We start from the raw sequence: 19,338 nt of genomic DNA, 5'->3' as shown, positions 1-19,338 counted from the left end.
GTAACTGAATGAAACCCTATGATCAAGAACTTTGATAAAATTTAAGACAAGAAACATTCAAATAAAAAAAAAATTGTATCTCATTAATATTTCAAAATAACCACATCAAAATATATCATTGTACAAACAAAAAACAAAGTAATATTCCTACTCGATTCTATTTCGATTCTATTTATTTTTCCTCTCTCTCTCTCTCTCTCTATATATATATATATATATATATATATATATATATATATATATATATATATATATATATATATATATATATATATATATATATATATATATATATATATATATATATATCAAGTAATCAACCTTAACCCATTGACACTTAGAGTTGGGCCAAACTAGACTTAGCCGGCCTTAACCACTAGCTAATCATCCAACAGACAAGAATGGGCCAATAGTCTAGTGGTGAATGACTCACTCTCCCTTAGGGGAGGTGAGGGTTCGATTCCCACTAGGTGAGGATTTTCCAAATAATTGGATCAAAAACCATTCTTACCGGGCTCAAATGATCCCTTGGTCCCACGCATGCGAAGATTGCAACAATAACGATGCAGGTTCGAATCTCGGGCCTGGCATGCTGTGGGGAAATGGGTGATGGTGTTTCGCCAGGCTCCAGTGGGCTACCGGGGACCGCTGGATGGGTTGACAAAGTCAACACAGGGCTAACATGTCCATGCCGATACACATGTTTTTGCAACAATCATCCAACAGACTTTGTCAACTTCACCATCTCAAATGTCTTCTATCAAAATCTCCCTTAATATTTCCCCACTCCTACATCATTACCAACTCTCTTTATCTCCTATTTCATCCACCTGATCACCACCTGAATTGGCCCGAACCGTATCCAATATGGGTTCGAACCACACAACATATAAACATATGCTGCTTCTTATTTACACATTACTCTGTTTTACAATTGTTTTATCAGATAGTAATGACATCACGAAACTCATTACGTTCAAGAAGTCGCTAGCGAATGCAGCAGCACTAAACGACTGGGACACGAATGTTGCACCATGTAACGGGGCGAGACCGAATTGGTCGGGTGTTATATGTGGGAAAGATGGAACCGTGTTCGGGTTGCAACTGGAGAACATGGGTTTAAATGGGACCATAGATATGGATGCATTGGCTGAGTTGTCTACGATTCGGACACTGAGTTTTGCAAACAACAGTTTTGAAGGATCAATGCCTGATGTGAGCAAAATTCGTGCCTTGAGAGGAATTTATTTATCGAATAATAAGTTTTCGGGGGTGATTAGAGATGATATGTTTATGGGTATGAGTTCGATGAGGAAAGTGCAGCTCGGGAATAATAAATTTACAGGGCGAATTCCTGGGTCGCTTAACGGGTTGAACATTCTTGTTGATTTGCAGTTGCAAGATAATGAATTTGAAGGGGAGATACCAGATTTTGAGCAGAAAAACTTGAAAGTGAATTTTGCAAATAACAGACTTTCGGGTCAGATACCTCCGGGGCTCAGGAATCAGGATCCAAGCTCATTTTCAGGTACGAATCAGTTTGTTTGTAACCATTGTACTTGTTCATAATGCCATTAAAATGGTTGTTTTTACTACGTTTCAAGCCCATTTGCTTAAACCGTCTCAAGATGACCTAGTAATTGGGCCCTGATTTCCTCACGAGAGGTTACGGGTCGTCCTCCCCGAGTACTGCATAGATAGAACCTCCTAAGTTTAGCTGTATACCAAGTCAGTTGGCTTAACTCACAAACATTTTCATTTTATCCAATTAATACAAATTGTTAATACGCTAAAAAGTTATTAGGAGAAGTATTAACAAAGTTTAATAATTTAATGTTTTGTTGATGAATTAAGTGTTTTCTTAAAGTCATTAATGGAAACCCAGTTTCTTAAGACGTGCATAAGGAATAAGGAGAACTATTGAAAGTTGAAACTAGTGTTTGTGGTGCAATCTTTAATCTCGTAAACAATACAAGATTACATATTTAATCTTGTTAAAGAAAAGTGACATTTACAAAAGACTTAGAAGTGGATAGCACGTTCTACAAACAGAAATAATTTGACTTTAAAATGACAATAGGTAAGACAACAGAAAAAAAAAAAACATGTATACAAATTTGCAAGTACATGTACACCTACACAATCAACATATCTATATCCATATCTAATTAAATAAAAATAATTAGTAGATTATTAAAATCCCACATAAATATCAACTTTTATTAAGGGAATGATCAGTACACAAGTAAAATTTATGGGAACTGATTCGTACACCACTTGAAATTATCCATACACCACTAAATATGCTTTAGAGAGTTGTACAGTACAACACTGTGTTACATATTTAGTGGTGTATGAATAATTTTGGTGGTGTACGAATCAGCACCCAAAATTTATTGGTAGATCACTAAACGTACATTAAAGAGTTGTATTGTATAATATTATGTGTAAAACATATATGTAGTGATGTATGATTAAATTTTGGTAGAGTACCATCACCCTTTTAGTCCCTCCACCTGAACTAATTGATCAATCGCCCCCCCTGTTTGCTGTTTATGACCATATAAGTCCTAGGCATTTTGTTTATTCTGATAAAAGAGAACTCAATCGATCAAAACTGCAAATCAAGGATGTCCACTGAAATGATATTCCAACAGGGATGATGTGTTGGAAAAAACAATAAAACACGAAAACGATTCGTGTAATTAGCTCTATATTTGAGTGACAGCAAGCTATTAACTGTACTACAGAAGATGTTATATTAACTTGACTGAGTTATCCTGTTTGGCTCATACAGGTAACAATGTATGTGGTAAACCAGTAAAGAGCACGTGCAAGATCACCAAAGAGAAACACACTCAAAAAGCACTAATCCTAGCCATCATATTTGTCGTTTTAGTTCTAGCACTCATACTCGTCACCTTACGTGTATGTCGCACCCAAAGAACACCCAAAAACGAATGCAAAAACAACCAAATAAAGAAACTAAACAAAAACAATCCTTACAGAACAAGCTCAAAAGATATGCAAACGCACAGTGATGAAGAAGAGAACAACAAACGACCACAAAACAACGGGAAGCTTCAGTTTGTGAGGAGTGATCGAGAAAGGTTCGGCTTAAATGAGCTCTTACGAGCTTCGGCTGATGTTTTGGGTGGTGGTAGTTTTGGATCGTCGTACAAGGCGGCCATGAATGATGGTCCAGCGGTGGTGGTCAAGCGGTTTAGGGATATGAATAATGTGAGAAAAGAAGAGTTTTATGTGCATTTGACTAGACTTGGAAGATTTTCACACCCTAATTTGCTTCCCATAGTGGCTTTCTATTATAAGAAAGATGAAAAGCTTTTGATCACAGAGTTTGCAGAAAATGGTAGCTTGGCTAGTCACCTTCATGGTATGTTATTTAAACATAGTTTCGAATTTTTCGGGTCGGGTACTACTTCAAAACATACAATCTTTTCATACCCAAAAAAGTAATAAGGTTTTCCATGTTCGGTTATACGACAGCGAGTAATCCACTCCATATTCTAATGTACGCAGTCCAACAGGATTAATTCTTGGTTGTTTCAGGCCCTGACCACCACAAGATTCTGAGACCTGTTTAAAAGATATCAGGGTCCTAAATATGGGTTAATTTGTGATTTTTAACTTGGATAAAATGATTTAGGAGATTTTATGCATTAAAAAAAATAAATTTAAGGAAAGTTTTGACCCACATGTCGTCCCAAATCTGCTAGTCTTTTTCACTATGACCCATTATACACGAAAACATAACCCTAATTGAACCATTTATAAGTAAGTGATCGGTATTCTCATGTCTAGGTATAGAATTCAGGTTCAGTAAAGAAAGATAGTTATTTGAATAAAACGCTTATGCTTATAATGTTTCTTGACATGTCATATGCTGACTTGAATGGTGTCTATTGTTGTATAAACGTATAGGGAATCGAAAGCCAAACGAGCCAGGATTGGACTGGCCAACTCGGCTAAACATAATCAAGGGTATAGCGCAGGGTCTCGACTATCTCTACAAGCAGCTTCCACACCTATCGTTACCTCACGGTCACCTAAAATCGTCAAACGTGCTTCTCGACAATGACTTTAATCCACTCTTAGCGGATTACGCTCTAGTTCCTATTGTAAACAAGCACCATGCTCGAGAATTCATGGTTGCTTACAAGTCACCCGAGTTTAGTTACCATGATCGCACCACGCACAAGACAGACGTTTGGTGCCTCGGGATTCTCATTTTAGAGATGCTGACGGGGATATTTCCGGCAAACTATCTTAAACAAGGGAAAGGGGGTAACTCGGATTTGGAGACATGGGTCAACTCAGTGGTTCGGGAAGAGTGGACCGGTGAAGTGTTCGATAAAGATATGAAAGGGACAAGTAACTGTGAGGGGGAGATGTTGAAACTTTTGAAGATCGGTATGTGTTGTTGCGAGTGGAACGTTGAAAAGAGGTGGGATTTTAAGATGGCGTTAGAGAAGATTGCAGAATTAAAGGAGAGGGGTAGCGATCATGAGTACGCGTCTAGTGCAAGTGACGGTGATGTTCATTCTTCACGAGCCGTGAGTGATGACGAATTTTCATCTCCAGAGTCGGAGGTTAAACTTAAACCCTGACTTGGTTCAGATTATCTTCAATGAGGTGTATTCAATTTATGACAAGATCCTGTTTTGGTTGTGAGTGTATTCAATGAGGTGTATTAAGATTTAAGACTAGATTTTAACCAATTTATTTATGCAGTAGCTACAAGAGAAACAAATTGAAAGTCGCCCAAATTCTTTTATTAATGTATGCAACATCCTACACTATTCGACATTTATGTTCTTATTGTAATAATACTTTTTTGTAATCCTAGTTACTTAAATACCGAGCACGAGCAGGTAAGGAACAAATACTGTTACCTGTGTTGTGTAGAACATAATTAGTTTAGTGGTCATTTTTTAAAAACAGAAACTTTGGTGCCAAAACTTTAATTATAACTCGGTGTATCTATCATATCAAATACCTTATCCAATTTCGGCAACTCCAACATTAACTTTTTCAAAATGGCAGCCGCTGCTGCCATCTTCAGAACATCTACTTTCTTCATCGTCAAACCTAAGTACTCCAAATCCCCAATTTCATCTCTTTTCCCCAAATTACAAACCCTAAACCCTAAAAATCACCGCCGGCATTACCAATTCACTCGCAATTTCTCATCTTCACAATCACCACAACAGAATCGACCTAACGTAGTGGAAATCCTTGAAGAAAGAGGCTTACTTGAATCCATCACCGGCGAAAATCTCCGCTCAATTTGCACAAATTCGTCTCTAAGTGTATACTGTGGTTTTGATCCAACCGCCGAAAGTCTCCACCTTGGTAACCTAATTGGAATCATTGTGTTGTCGTGGTTTATCCGCTGTGGTCATTCTGCCGTCGCACTCGTCGGTGGCGCCACCGGCCGTGTCGGTGATCCTTCTGGAAAATCGCTTGAACGGCCGGAACTTGATGTACAAACCCTAGAGCGTAACATTTCTGGTATTTCGAATACAATTGTTAAAATTCTAGATAGAAGGGGTGATAATAATGATGGTGAAGTTAGGGTTAGGGTTTTGAATAACTATGATTGGTGGAAAGATGTTAAATTACTTGATTTTTTAAAAGATGTTGGGAGGTTTGCTAGGGTTAATACTATGATGGCTAAAGAAAGTGTTAAAAGAAGATTAGAATCATCTGATCAAGGATTAAGTTACACTGAATTCACTTATCAATTATTACAAGGCTACGATTTCGTTCACTTGTTTAAAAACGAAAATGTGACGATTCAAATCGGTGGATCAGATCAATGGGGGAATATTACTGCTGGAACCGAATTGATTCGGAAGCTTCATCAGTCTGATTCAGTTTACGGTGTTACATTTCCGTTGCTGTTAAAGTCGGACGGAACGAAATTTGGAAAGTCGGAAGATGGTGCGATTTGGCTTTCGGAGACAATGTTGTCACCTTATAAGTTTTATCAGTATTTCTTTTCTGTTCCTGATGCTGATGTGGTTAGGTTTTTAAAGATTTTAACTTTTTTGAGTTTGGATGAGATTAGTGAGATTGAAATGGATATGAAGAAAGATGGTTATGTACCGAATACAGCTCAAATTAGGTTAGCGGAAGAGGTGACACGTTTCGTGCACGGGGTTGATGGTTTGGAGGAAGCGATTAAAGCGACCGAAGCGTTGAGGCCGGGTTCTGAGACGAGATTAGATTGGAAGACGATTGAGGGGATTGCAGAGGATGTGCCTTCGTGTTCTTTGGCTTATGATCGGGTTTTGGATGTTGGTGTTGTTGATTTATCGGTTTCTACGGGTTTAATTGAGAGTAAAGGGGCTGCTAAGAGGTTGTTAAAGCAAGGTGGATTGTATTTGAATAATGGGAGAGTTGATAATGAAGGGAAAAAGATTGAAGTTGATGATATTGTGGATGGTAAAGTTTTGTTGTTATCTGCTGGTAAGAAGAATAAAATGGTTGTAAGAATAGCATGATATGCCTGGATATTACATGTGTTTTTCTTTCAATTTTTTGCACAATTGAGATTTATAATGTATTTATGGAGTTGCATTTTGGCAAGGTAATTGTGCAACACCTCTGAGAGGTATTCGATTTAAATTCATTAAATGAAAGCAAATGTCATTTTTCATGTGTTCTGGGCGGATGTAATGTGGTGGTACTGGTTGCAATTGCAACCATTAAAAAAAAAGCCTATTTAGTGTAAATTCTTTTGGCCTTAAGGTAATGAAACCATTGGATTAATTGAGTGCACCTTTAAGCCCATGTTAAATGTTCTTAAGTCTATTCGATTCTGCATCTTCCAGTCTCATACTCCGTATCTTGCAAGCCAACTGCGACCGACTGTCAATTCTCAAACAACTTCGGGTAAATAATCTCTCCTATCTTATAATTATAATTTATGGATATCAAGATTCTTTATTCTAGGTTCAAAGAACACATTTTGACAGTGAAACATTACCCAATTCAAGTGTTCAGTGGGTAGGTTTTGTTCAAAATCATGATGATGATGATGCCTGAAAACTGAAGTTATTAATGTATTTGTTATAAAATTTATATCTTGATCATGATAAGGAGCTGGAAGCTGACTTATATTTTGTTTTTTTGGGTTGGTTTTGTTCAAATCTTGGACGATTTGCCTAAAAACTGATTTTTGTCCAAGCGAGTCAATACCGTGATTTTTAGGAAAATCATGAAGACTGGATCGATTTAATGGTTCTGTTTAATTGTATTCTAATTTAATGGTTGGTGTTTTTGACTTTGTTTGGAAAAGATATATGTTAATGTTACATAAGTACAAAATGTTCATTTCAGACATTGTGTTCTTAATGGAAAAATATTTCAAAAATAAAAATATCATCAGTTGATGGAGAATCTTCAAGTCAATATAATTCACAACTTAGCTCCGCACCTTCAATGCTCAAAATCGATGTAAATGGTCTTTCATGGGATCCCGCGGATAGAAAACGAAATTTAGACTATAATCATAATCAAAGAGAGAAATAAGGCGACTATATTGGCAATGAGGACCATGTAAACCAAATGGTCATTTGTTCTCACAAAAAGCAATAGGCTTAAGGAAAGACGTTTGTTGCTTAAAAAAAAAAACTTATATTAAAATTTATTAATTATTATTATGTGCAACCAGTGTGTATAATTCCTAGATCCGCCACTAGTTCTAAGCTTGCCCTATGTCACTCTAAATACGAATGCTCTGGTTGCGTTTTTAGTCAAAACAGATTCTGTTTAGATGCAGTGATCCGTTAGATGCTTCTTTAATTTCTTTTTTATAAGCGCTAATAAAGCAACTGATATCAGTATAATTGACATATGTGACTAAAATTGTCGATATATAAAATGATACATTAGCTATCATAATCATACAATACAAATAGCCATTAAAGAAACTGGTATTGTTAGTGTTATTCGATATATAGTAACTGGATTTGGTTGTACGATCGCCTCAAGGACAATAAAGTGTGTATGGGCGTTCAAAAAGTTTGAGCCCTTTGCTTATACTGTTATAGTGTTAGTTCTGGTTCAAAAGTTTTTATCATCATCCCTTCCATTTTCTTCTACAGAATACATCTAAAAACAGATAAAAGCTTAAACCTACAACAACAAATAAAAGATTAAATTCACAAAATGTTGCTTCTAATATTATGAGTTCATACTCCACCAAATAACAAAACTCACCACCTGTAGATTGAACAAGGGTCCTAAACTACAAAATGTTGCTTCTATGACTGTTAAGTCATAGCGTGTGCCATAAACACTAGATCTACACTTTCAAATATCACAAACATTATCCCTTGTTCAAGATCTGCAATTGTAACCCCGTGATTGAACAAGGGTCCTAAACTACAACGTTGTTGTTACCGGAATCAACTTCGGCGTTGTTGCGATTTTGTGGTTTGAAGACACGATTTTCTGGTTGATGTTTCTTGTTCCGACGACGTTGACGGTGCAGATTTCGTTCGTTGGTGGTGGTTCACAACTAGAAGCGGAATTTACAATGATTTACGATGGTGATGGTACCAACAATTTACGTTCTTATTTGATTAAAGTCATATACGAAGTAACCACCTATGTGGGTGTGCTCTGGACTTCTTAAAATCCCTATCTTAGAAACCTCAAAAAATGGCCGACATATCTATTGTGTTTCGTTTCCATTTTACGACCACTTCGTATGGGGATCGGCGATGACGCGACGTTCGAGATACGTCACCTAACAACCGAATTTGAGATTTGAAACTGAATTGTATATTTTAATTTGAATATGATATGCAATTCTATATATACTAGCCTTTAAGAGTCCGTGCGTTGCACGGTTACTCTTAATCAAACAAACTGAAAACGTATAGTGTCATCAATTAACAGATAAGACAATATCACAATTTGTTTTACACAAAAACCATTGATTACTGCTACTAAATCCGACATTTTAATTGTTTATTCAGCCTATATGTGCAAAATTGCAGTATAACAACAGGTAGATAAAGAAACTAACTAAACATCAAGCTTGTGACATCCATCTTGTCTTTGTATGATCAATCAGTACCTCTATCCTTTGTCATGTCGTTGAATGCCATCGTATTTGCGTACCTATGCTAATGTCACATATTACGATCAAAGGCATACATTGTTAGCAACCTGCAGTTGATACATAATAACACGTAAAAAAAACTATACAACGGATTTTACATTTACAACAATTGCTATTTACTACGGAGTAACATACACTGATTAAAAGCATATAGTAAACACGTTGAAGTTGACTGCTTCTTAATCATCAGTCATTGCCGTCATTTTTTCCTCATGATCAGCAGTTGTCATCCTCTACACATATAACTTTAGAAGAACGAAATGGCGTTTTTAATAAGGCGATTTCCTAAAGAAGAACTTACGGTTCCTGTGGGGCATCTCATCATCCATATTTTCAGGGTCCTGAAGCATATTCATCAGCATATCAACCTGATTTTGTAGCATTTTATTCTGTCGTTCAACGTCTGCACATTTGCTTCGTTCATCCAGCAACTGCAGTTGAAGATGTTCAAGAACACGTGAATCCTCTTCCAGCTGCTCTGTAAGCCCATTAATTTCACTGTCCTGTTCCGTATAACCACACATTAGAATGCAACAATTTTTACTATTGGCAAATTGCATAAAACAAACTCAAAACTTGGTCAACTTATGTTCCAGCTAACAAACTTTTGTGTACCTAAGAATGAACGGTATTGTCATATAGCATCATAATCATTTCAATGTTACACATTGGTAAACATACTTTTTAATGTGTCCCAATTTGTTCATTAAACTTGGTAAAAAGTGTTCCATTTCGTCATTTACGAACGACTAATGTGAAAATGGACACGTCAACTACGCATAATGTCCCAAATGAAACATATTAATATATAGATTTTAAGAGCCCGTGAGTTGCACGGTGGCTTTAAAAAATAGTTTTCGTATTCGTTACTATTTGTACGATATTTTTGTTGTTGATACCAGTTTAATGACAAAACACTTTAGTAGTATATGTATTGAAACTAAAGAAATAGTAAAAATGAGTTCGTAAACGCCATGAAACAATAACCTTAGAATGCAACAATAAGTTATTGATAGAACATTATCCCTTGAATCTTGGAAGATCCACAACCTTGATCGCTCGTTTGCAAATTAACAAACGGATTATCTAAGTACAACAATATTCAAACAAATTCCTCAATTCATCGTCCCTTAATTTTAGACGATTATTCAACTTTTAGTTAGTCAACTGAATAAGTTAATATAAATAAATTAAATTGCCTAAAGAAAATGCTATGGTCACTTACAGGTTGTGAGTAAGTAAAAACTTTAAAAAACAGGTAATCATAACTCATTAAAAGTAGGGATCATGGAACCTAAATTTTTTTTTTTTTTTTTTTTTTTGGTACTTTGATGATAAAAGCTTAAACATTCATAATAAAAAAAAAAAAAAAAAAAAAAAAAAAAGATGTATGCGTATATATAACAAATAATAAATTTAATTTAATTTATAATACATAATGATAATAAAAATTTAAGTAACAGATTAAATATAATCAAGAACAACTAATAACGATTTTTATTTATGATTGTACCTCAAAAGCAAAGCTTTAGAAGATCACTTGGTTGCACAACAATGAGTACCTCAAAAGCAAAATAAACTCCTCAAATTTGAGTTCCTGAAATGCATAAGTGATAGACGACACAATAATCAAATATCATTGATCAACAACTTTATGCTAATCATAATAACTACTGGCCTCTTTATTAACTATAAGCATATATCCAATAACTAAAAACATAATCGTAACTCACCTGCCTAATGATTGAAGCATATTATGAACCAAAGGTGAAAACTTGCATGAGTTTTACTAATAAGGGAGGTGCATTTGACCCCAGTACAGTTGTAACCATGACCTGTATCGAATCACAATCCATGAAGATTACCAAGAGTGCATTTATCTTGCTTGTCAAAATTCTTCAAACCTGTTGATTTTAAAAAGACACCACCACTTTCATTTAACCTGTTTATAGCTAACGATCAGAACGAGACCACTCTCGCCGGTGACGGAGACCCCACGCGCCGCCAAGAACGACCGTCGTATGTGACTTTTTCCGGTCAATTTACAAGCTTTTCCGGCCAATTTCCGGCGAGCGAACAATCACAGACCTCATACCTGGCCCAAGATCGTTTCTTCGCATAGGAAATTACCACCCTTTGCTTCACCACAATTCTCCCGCCGGCCGCCGCCGCCGCTTGTAACCGGAAATTTATCTTTTCGGCCGGTTACGTTTCTCTCTCTCGATCTATCTTTTTGTTAATTGCTTGCTAATTCCTGCCTATACTTATATATATTAGGAGTAAACCCTTATCTATATATATATATCATTGTTATATATATTCATATATTTATATCATATTTGTGTAGTTATAGATATTACTGTTATTTTTGCTTTCCATTTTGAAATCTATATTAGCTATAACTTACATCTATTTCTATTTATCTTCTGTTTTTAATAGTGTAGGTAACTATAAATACTTATTTAACATAGTCATATTTTAGCTTTTACTTAGGTCATCTTTTGGTGTATAGGTTAATATAGATCTTACGCATACCTATGGTCACTTGAGGTCATGTCCTCCTAGTTTATGGGTGGGTAGGCCTAGAGGGGATAGAGGCGGTAGTAGGGTAGCCACCCTTGGTAAGATTAGAGTGGGTAGTTGGAATATAGGAACCTTGACGGGCAAGAGGATTGAGCTCGTTGATACCTTTATCAAGAGTAATGTGGACATAGGGTATGTTCAAGAGACTAGATGGAAGGGTGAAGGGGCGGTAGATATTAAGGACTATAGGTTGTGGTACTCGGGTTCTAGGATAGCACGGAACGGGGTAGGTATCTTTTTGGGAAATCTACATAAGGATAACGTTATTGACGTGGGTAGGTTTAGCGATAGGATTATGTCGGTTAGTCTAATTATTAAGGAGGAAACTTTCACGGTCATTAGCGCGTACGCACCTCATGCGGGTTTAAGTGATGCGGAAAAGAAGAGTTTTTGGGAATTGTTAGATGAGGTAGTGAGGGGGTGCCCAGCGGATCATCGACTAATTATAGGGGGTGATCTGAATGGACACATAGGAGTGGAGGCAGAAGGTTACGAGGGAGCCCATGAGGGTTTTGGGTTTGGTCCTAGAAATGAAGAAGGGCGCTCAACCCTTGAGTCTGCCATTGCCCACGAGTTGGTTGTAGCTAACTCTTTTTTCGAGAAGAGGGATGCTCAGTTAGCCACTTTTTATAGCGGGGGCCGTTGCACCCATATTGACTTTTTGCTCCTTCGTAAAGGGGAACTTAGGACATGTAGGGACTGTAAGGTCCTTCCAGCATATACGTGCTCCTCCCAGCACAGATTGTTGATCATGGACCTAGTTACCCGGGGAAGAGTTCGTAGGAGGGCTAAGGTTGTGCAACATAGAATCCTTTGGAAGAACCTACATGGAGCGAAGGCAGAGACTTTTAGAACGACTGTGGCCGATAGATTGTGTGTAGAAGGGGATAACGTAGCCCCTGCTGACGTTGACCAGTTATGGAACCGCATGGCGTCCACTATCAGAGAGGTGGCAAAAGAAGCTTTAGGGATGGCATTAGGGACATCGAGAGCCCATAAGAGTAGTAGAGAATCATGGTGGCTTAGTGACGATGTCCAAACGAAAGTCGCGTTAAAGCAGGCGAGGTTTAGGGAGCTCATTACTTTTGGAGAAGGGACACCTGCAGAGAGAACTAGGGTAGAAGAAAGATATAAAGAAGCTAAAAGAGAAGCAAAGAAGGCCGTAGCAATTGCAAAAGACAAAGCTTATGAAGATTTATATAGGAAACTAGACTCTAAAGAGGGAGCCAATGACATATATAGAATAGCTAAAGCTAGGGAGCGAAGAGGCAGGGACTTAGTTAACGTCAAATATATCAAGGATGAAGCGGGTCAAAGTATAGTGAGAGAAGACCTTATTAAGAAAAGATGGGAAGAGTATTTTGCATCCCTTTTTGGTAGGGAAAGAACAGAGCGGAACGAGGAACTCCACGAGGTTCGTGAATATCAAAACAACTGTTTCTGCACGAGGATTAACCAGGAGGAAGTTAGATCAGCCCTACGAAAGATGGGGAGAAACAAAGCAGTAGGACCAGACCAAATCCCGATTGAGGCGTGGAGGTGCCTAGGAGGCGATGGGGTTAGATGGTTGACAAACCTTTTCAACACGACGTTTAGAAGCGCAAAGATGCCTATGGAATGGAGACTCAGTGAGGTCATCCCCATTTACAAGAACAAGGGAGATGCACAAATATGTAGTAATTACAGAGGCATAAAGTTACTTAGTCATACTATGAAGCTTTGGGAGAGAGTGATTGAGACGAGGCTCCGACGCGAGACAAAGGTTTCAGAGAACCAATTCGGTTTCATGCCAGGACGCTCGTCGACTGAGGCGATTCACATCGTTAGAAGCCTTATGGAGAAGTATAGGGAAAAACAAAAGAACCTACACATGGCGTTCTTAGACCTGGAAAAGGCTTATGACTGTGTCCCGCGCGAGCTGATTTGGAAGACTCTTAACGCTAGGGGTGTCCCAAGTAGATATATAAGAACTATTAGAGATATGTACGATGGGGCGAAGACTCGCGTACGCACGGCAGTAGGAAACACAGAGTTTTTCCCGGTTGAGGTAGGTTTACATCAGGGATCGGCCCTTAGCCCATATCTTTTCGCTTTGATCCTAGACGAACTAACTAAGAGGATACAAGATAACATCCCATGGTGCCTAATATTCGCCGACGATATTGTTTTAGTTTCGGATTCCCAGGAGGAGCTTAACAGAAGGCTAGAGCAATGGAGGACTGCACTAGAATCAAATAGCCTACGGATTAGCAGACTTAAATCGGAGTACCTTAGATGCGATTTCAAGACGAGCGAAGAAGAACAAGAGGATTTAGTGGATGTCAGAATTGGGGATCAGATTTTACCCCCACAAGAGTCTTTTAGATATTTAGGCTCGATGCTTAACAAATCGGGAAGGATAGATGAGGACGTGACGCATCGTATACGAGTAGGATGGTTGAAGTGGAGGGCAGCGAAAGGGGTGTTGTGCGACAAGAAGGTACCCCTTAAATTGAAAGGGAAATTTTTCAAGGTCGCAATCAGACCGGCCATGTTGTACGGCTCAGAGTGTTGGCCAATGACGAAAGCCCAAGAGAGGAGGATGGAGGTGGCAGAAATGAGGATGCTTAGGTGGACGTGTGGCAAGACCATGCTAGATATGATACCAAATGGAGTTTTTAGGGAGAACTTGGAAGTTGGGAACATAACCAACAAATTGAGGGAAGGACGACTTAGATGGTTCGGGCATGTTATGAGGCGTCCACTTTTAGCCCCGGTTAGGAGAGTCGAGACCCTTGTTGTTGGGGGCGTAAGGAGAAGGGGTAGACCCAAACGTAGGTTGGAGGATAGATTGAAGCTTGACATGAAGGAGCTCTTATTGACCGAGGACATGACTTCTGATAGGAATTTGTGGAGGAGTAGAATTAGAATAGATGAATAGGTTCTACATGGTGTTTATTTATTTTATATATTTATATTATATTTCTTGCCTACTTGCTTGTGTGCACTTTATATATGTCTTTATTATTTTATTATTATTATTATTATTATTTTTTCTTTTTTCTTTTTTTCGTGGGACTTTACGTATTGGCTGGACATGTTTTATGGATATATAATATATCTATACTTATTGTAGCATATTCACATGCTTTATTGCACTATATGGTTACATGTTTGCATTACATTATATAGCAATTAATTTATACGTACTTACATATCACATGTTTTATGCTACATAGTATACTTATTTGTCTATGCCTACATAGTATCCCATCTATTTTATACTACATATTATACCTACATGCTTCTTACCAACATGTTTACATATACTTATTGTACTTACATGACTTGTTATACTTGCATATTTGACACTCACATATTTTCGTATATGTTATATTACATTATATTGTTATATGCTTTATTTACCTATATATATCGTATTGGAGTATACATTATTCATGGTAAAGTTTCTATTTTATCAATTTTACTTGTATATTTTTACTTCACATATCGGATTTCATGGTTCTTTCTGGTCGGAGGTCTCTAGGAAGCAGCGTCTCTGCTCTACAGAATAGGGAGGGACGACTTCCTCTACCTGGGGACCGATAGGTATCCTGGGTAGAAGAATGACTTCCCTTTTACTTTAGGGTAGAGGAAAGGACTGTCTACATCTAACCTCCCCCATACTCCACTTTAGTGGAATTGGGTAATGTTGTTGTTGTTGTTGTTGTAATCCATGTAGAATAGAATAGTGCCTGATTTTGTTGGGAGTCAAGCAGCCTAAAAAACCATGTAAGCCTATACGAAACTAACTCAAAGAAAGCCTGAATGGTAATAAAAACTTAACGTTAAAAAGATAAACAACCCCGACAACAAAATTTTAACATTAAATGTCTAAACAACAATAATAATATGAAAATAGTGATTTGAAACTCAAAAATTAGGAACCTACCTGAATTCTTATTTGTCTTTTGTCTAAATTTGGTTAACATGCAAAGTATTTGATAGAACCAAGAGTTATCATCATCTATCCTCCTTCCAGCTCCATGGTGCAAAAACTTTTTGTAGACATATCATCATCATTATGCCATCATTTAAACAATTAAACAATCAAATGTTTTACTATCAAACAATGCCCAAATTGCCACCCAACACAAGACATAATATCCATGGTTGACTATGACTACAAACATGTTTGATGTACTTTTTGTTAGTTGGTATAGGTGAATCAAAATGTTCTATTTTACCTCAAAAACGTTTTTCTTATGTACTCCATAAATTGGTTTGTGTTTTTTTATATATTTAAAAACAGAGACAAAAGCATTTTTTTTATTTTAAGGCAGTTGAACTACACATGAATGGCGATTAAGCAAAAACATTTACAAATTGTATTACACACATGTACTTACTTTATGATGTAACTTGACAAAAGCTAACAAATTATGGATTAAAAGTTGCATAGAACGTGAATACCATGTAAAATACATAAATGGGTCAAAATTGTCACCTTGTTAGAATAAGATCCATTAGATAAATCCTTATGTTTCCATAATCACTATGGTCATCATCCTGACATTGTGTTTATAGATAGTCAGTTAGCGTCATGTGTAAAATACATATTAAAGTGTGACTTGTAAAATTAAATATATGTCCATCAGATTATGTGCAAGTTTTTTTTTTTTTTTTTTTTTTTTTTTTTTTTTTTTTTAAAGCAATCTTGATTGATATAAAACTCTCATGTTGTTAATAACTGCATGAAGTCATACACTTAAAACACTCATCACAAATTGCATATCTTTAAAAACAGTCAATCCTTAGTTACCGGTCCATTGATAGTTAATGCAGTAGATAATTGAACAAACTCAAAACAAAAAATGAAAAGCCAACATGATATCGTTTGATGAAATACGAACCTGAATTGTTGAATCCTCAAGAAGGTGTATTGTCATCAAATGGATTCATCACGGTGTGTTCTCCAACTCCTACCATAACGATGGGTAACGGAACCGTTACTAAAATCATAAAAATAATATAATTAGAGTTTCGTATGGGTCAAGATGAACCCAATCAGCTTTTATCAGCTTTTAAACAGTTGAAAAGCTGTCTAAAATCTGCCTAAAACAATCCAAAAAGCTGTCCAAAACAGCGTCATAATTTGTCCCAAAATAACTTCAATAACTGTCCAGGAACAGCCTATTTAACAGTCCAAATACAGCCTATTAGCAGGTACTACTCTTACAACCAAATCACCAGCCAAAACTACAAAGACAAACGTGTTTAAAATTTGATGTCAAAAACAACCTACACCCAAACCGACCCAACCTAACCCATTTGGACCTGTTTAAAAGTCTGACCCAATAAGACATCAATCACAAGCTAACTTAATGTAGTAACAAAACAGAAACCTAAAGGAGTAGGTGTCATGAAATGAATAACTCAAAACCATCGAAAATAAGACTATATTCGGTTAATTGTCCGACCCAAACGTGCAGGTAATTATCTGTGCAGGCTGTATAATTTTAACCTTTTAGAACTTTGATGTGAGATTTGAAGAATTTTTTTATAACTTGCACTAAATTTGGACAAATTTCGACCCACTACACCTATCAAAATTGTATCTTAAAATCCCCTTTTAACAAAATTTGTTTGTTTGACCACATTTTAGATAAACTAAACCCAAACATTCATTCATAAAAAACGGGTTCAAATGCCACCTCATAATACAAACTTAAGAATATGAAATCAGAGGCATTTGTATATACCTCTCGTAACAGTCTTGTAGACTACATTTTGAAGAGGAATAAGCCCGAATATATTGTTGAGAACAGCCTTGATGATGTCTCATGTGACTTTAAATTGAACACTCCACCTATAGACATTATATAGAAGGCCCAAAAATATACGGAGTAATATTTATCTACATTGCTAGGATAATCAAACTCTAGTGGCAAAAAAAATACATCCAAAATCACTTAAAATGGAACACACTTGTAACAGAATTGAAAAAATTTAAAAAACTTCATACGGTTTAAATATTAAATATGAAAATCGGAGTATCGAATACCTGACATGAATCATTCTTATGAAGGTACGATAGATGTACGATTTTGGATTACGATATATCTTTAAATATAGCAAACAGGGCTGGATCGAATGCCAATAACAGAAAACCATCATGAATCGAACAAAAACTTAACTGAAACAATTATACAGGAAGTCAAGAAACATAACTGAAACATTTATTTGTTAAAAGAAGCGAAATCAAATCGAATAAATATACCTGTTATCAGTTGTAAACGACGGTGGATCAAACAATCACGATTGAAGGTTGAATCCAACTTTTTCGAAGCAAACAATCACGTAACAGTCGATGAAATCAAAATCCCTAATTTGAACGAAACCCTAACTGAGTTGTAGATGTTTTTCGCATAGAACCCAAAAATATATAAATTTTATACCGTTATGAAGAGTAAATCGTTACCGATTAATTGGTGGTACCGCCGTTCTCTATTAAGGCGACATGAGACCATATTCTCCGGCGAAGAGGCAGAGGGTGGAGAGAGGGGTGAAGAGAGAGGGTTTAATTAATTGGTTGTACCGCCGTTATAATGGTTTAATTAATCGGTGTTAGCAGACACGTGGCCTCATTTGAGGACTGTTAAAGTTAATTAATCCCACTAATCATAGGTTCACATGTGGATTAACTTAATTAAAATGTGATTAGCAGAAGGACACGTGACATGTCTTTGTCTTTGTGCTTTATATTATGTACGTAGTATTATGTAATAATAATAATAATAATAATAATAATAATATATATATATATATATATATATATATATAGTGGTAGGATCAATAGGGAATAACCAAGCGGGGGAAAGCAATTTTTTTTTTTCGTTTTTGAAAAAAACTTTGTTCACGAATATTATAGATTGGATAAAAATATGAACATTTAATACAAACACTTTGTGATAAATGTTTTCGAAGAAGTAATATATAACAATTATCGTGTTTTTCGAGCGTATGTTGAGGTTTTAGATATTAGTTTTACATATTAGGGTTTAGATATTAGGGTTTGTAGGGTTTAGATATTAGGGTTTAGGGTTTAGATTTAGGGTTTAGATTTAGAATTTAGATTGAGTTTTTAACACGAACGGTTTAGGGTTTAGGGTTTTGGGTTTAGGGACTAAACCCAAAACACCAAACCCTAAACCCTAAACCCTAAACTCTAAATCGAGCTAAATTTTACTTCACAAAACATGAAGAAAAAAAAAACGTTGACATTCTTCACAATCAATATTATCTTGAATGTTATTTTTCTCGATCGTTTTCCCGCCTAAATAATGACATTCATCACGAAGTCTCTTTTCTAAATGTTCATATTTTCGTGTGATCTTGATGCCTGAAAAAAAATTCCAAAAAAACGAAAAAAATAAAAATTTTGCTTCCCCCGCTTCCCCTATTGCCCTATTAGTTACTTCCCCATTGATCATGCCCCAATATATATATATATATATATATATATATAAATATATATATATATATATATATATATATATATATATATATATATATATATAGTAGAGGCATCAAATGAGAACTTTTTTGTGTGAGAACCC

At 36.2% G+C, this 19,338-nt stretch overlaps 2 protein-coding genes and 1 long non-coding RNA gene across 10 annotated transcripts; 2 read left to right on the top strand and 1 right to left on the bottom strand.

Moving 5' to 3' along the window:
* The first annotated feature begins 897 nt into the window (after positions 1-897).
* On the top strand, positions 898-4,717 carry LOC139860610 (pollen receptor-like kinase 4). Its single transcript, XM_071849353.1, has 3 exons — positions 898-1,528; positions 2,798-3,394; positions 3,943-4,717. Exons 1-3 carry the CDS (start codon positions 898-900, stop codon positions 4,626-4,628), a joined length of 1,914 nt encoding a protein of 637 aa, XP_071705454.1. The 3' UTR covers positions 4,629-4,717.
* Positions 4,718-5,053: 336 nt separating this feature from the next.
* Positions 5,054-7,113, top strand: LOC139860599 (tyrosine--tRNA ligase, chloroplastic/mitochondrial). Its single transcript, XM_071849349.1, has one exon. It carries the CDS (start codon positions 5,058-5,060, stop codon positions 6,525-6,527), a length of 1,470 nt encoding a protein of 489 aa, XP_071705450.1. The 5' UTR covers positions 5,054-5,057; the 3' UTR covers positions 6,528-7,113.
* Positions 7,114-8,899: 1,786 nt separating this feature from the next.
* LOC139860578 (uncharacterized) lies at positions 8,900-18,285 on the bottom strand. 8 transcript variants are annotated; one of them, XR_011763221.1, is made up of 11 exons: positions 18,201-18,285; positions 18,000-18,104; positions 17,784-17,915; positions 17,482-17,644; positions 16,633-16,701; positions 16,227-16,288; positions 15,672-15,777; positions 10,891-10,992; positions 10,671-10,754; positions 9,293-9,660; positions 8,900-9,204 (listed from the first exon to the last, which is right to left on the bottom strand). It is a non-coding gene; the product is annotated as an uncharacterized lncRNA (long non-coding RNA). The 8 variants fall into 8 exon arrangements; XR_011763223.1 differs by having other exon boundaries at positions 16,633-16,731; positions 17,482-17,588; XR_011763217.1 differs by having other exon boundaries at positions 17,482-17,588.
* Between the last annotated feature and the right edge of the window lie 1,053 nt (positions 18,286-19,338).

Source organism: Rutidosis leptorrhynchoides, chromosome 1 (genome assembly GCF_046630445.1).
Source record: "Rutidosis leptorrhynchoides isolate AG116_Rl617_1_P2 chromosome 1, CSIRO_AGI_Rlap_v1, whole genome shotgun sequence".
Lineage (NCBI taxonomy): Eukaryota > Viridiplantae > Streptophyta > Magnoliopsida > Asterales > Asteraceae > Rutidosis > Rutidosis leptorrhynchoides.
The sequence above is the reverse complement of the archived record's forward strand: the minus strand, read 5'-3'. Positions and strand labels throughout refer to the sequence as shown.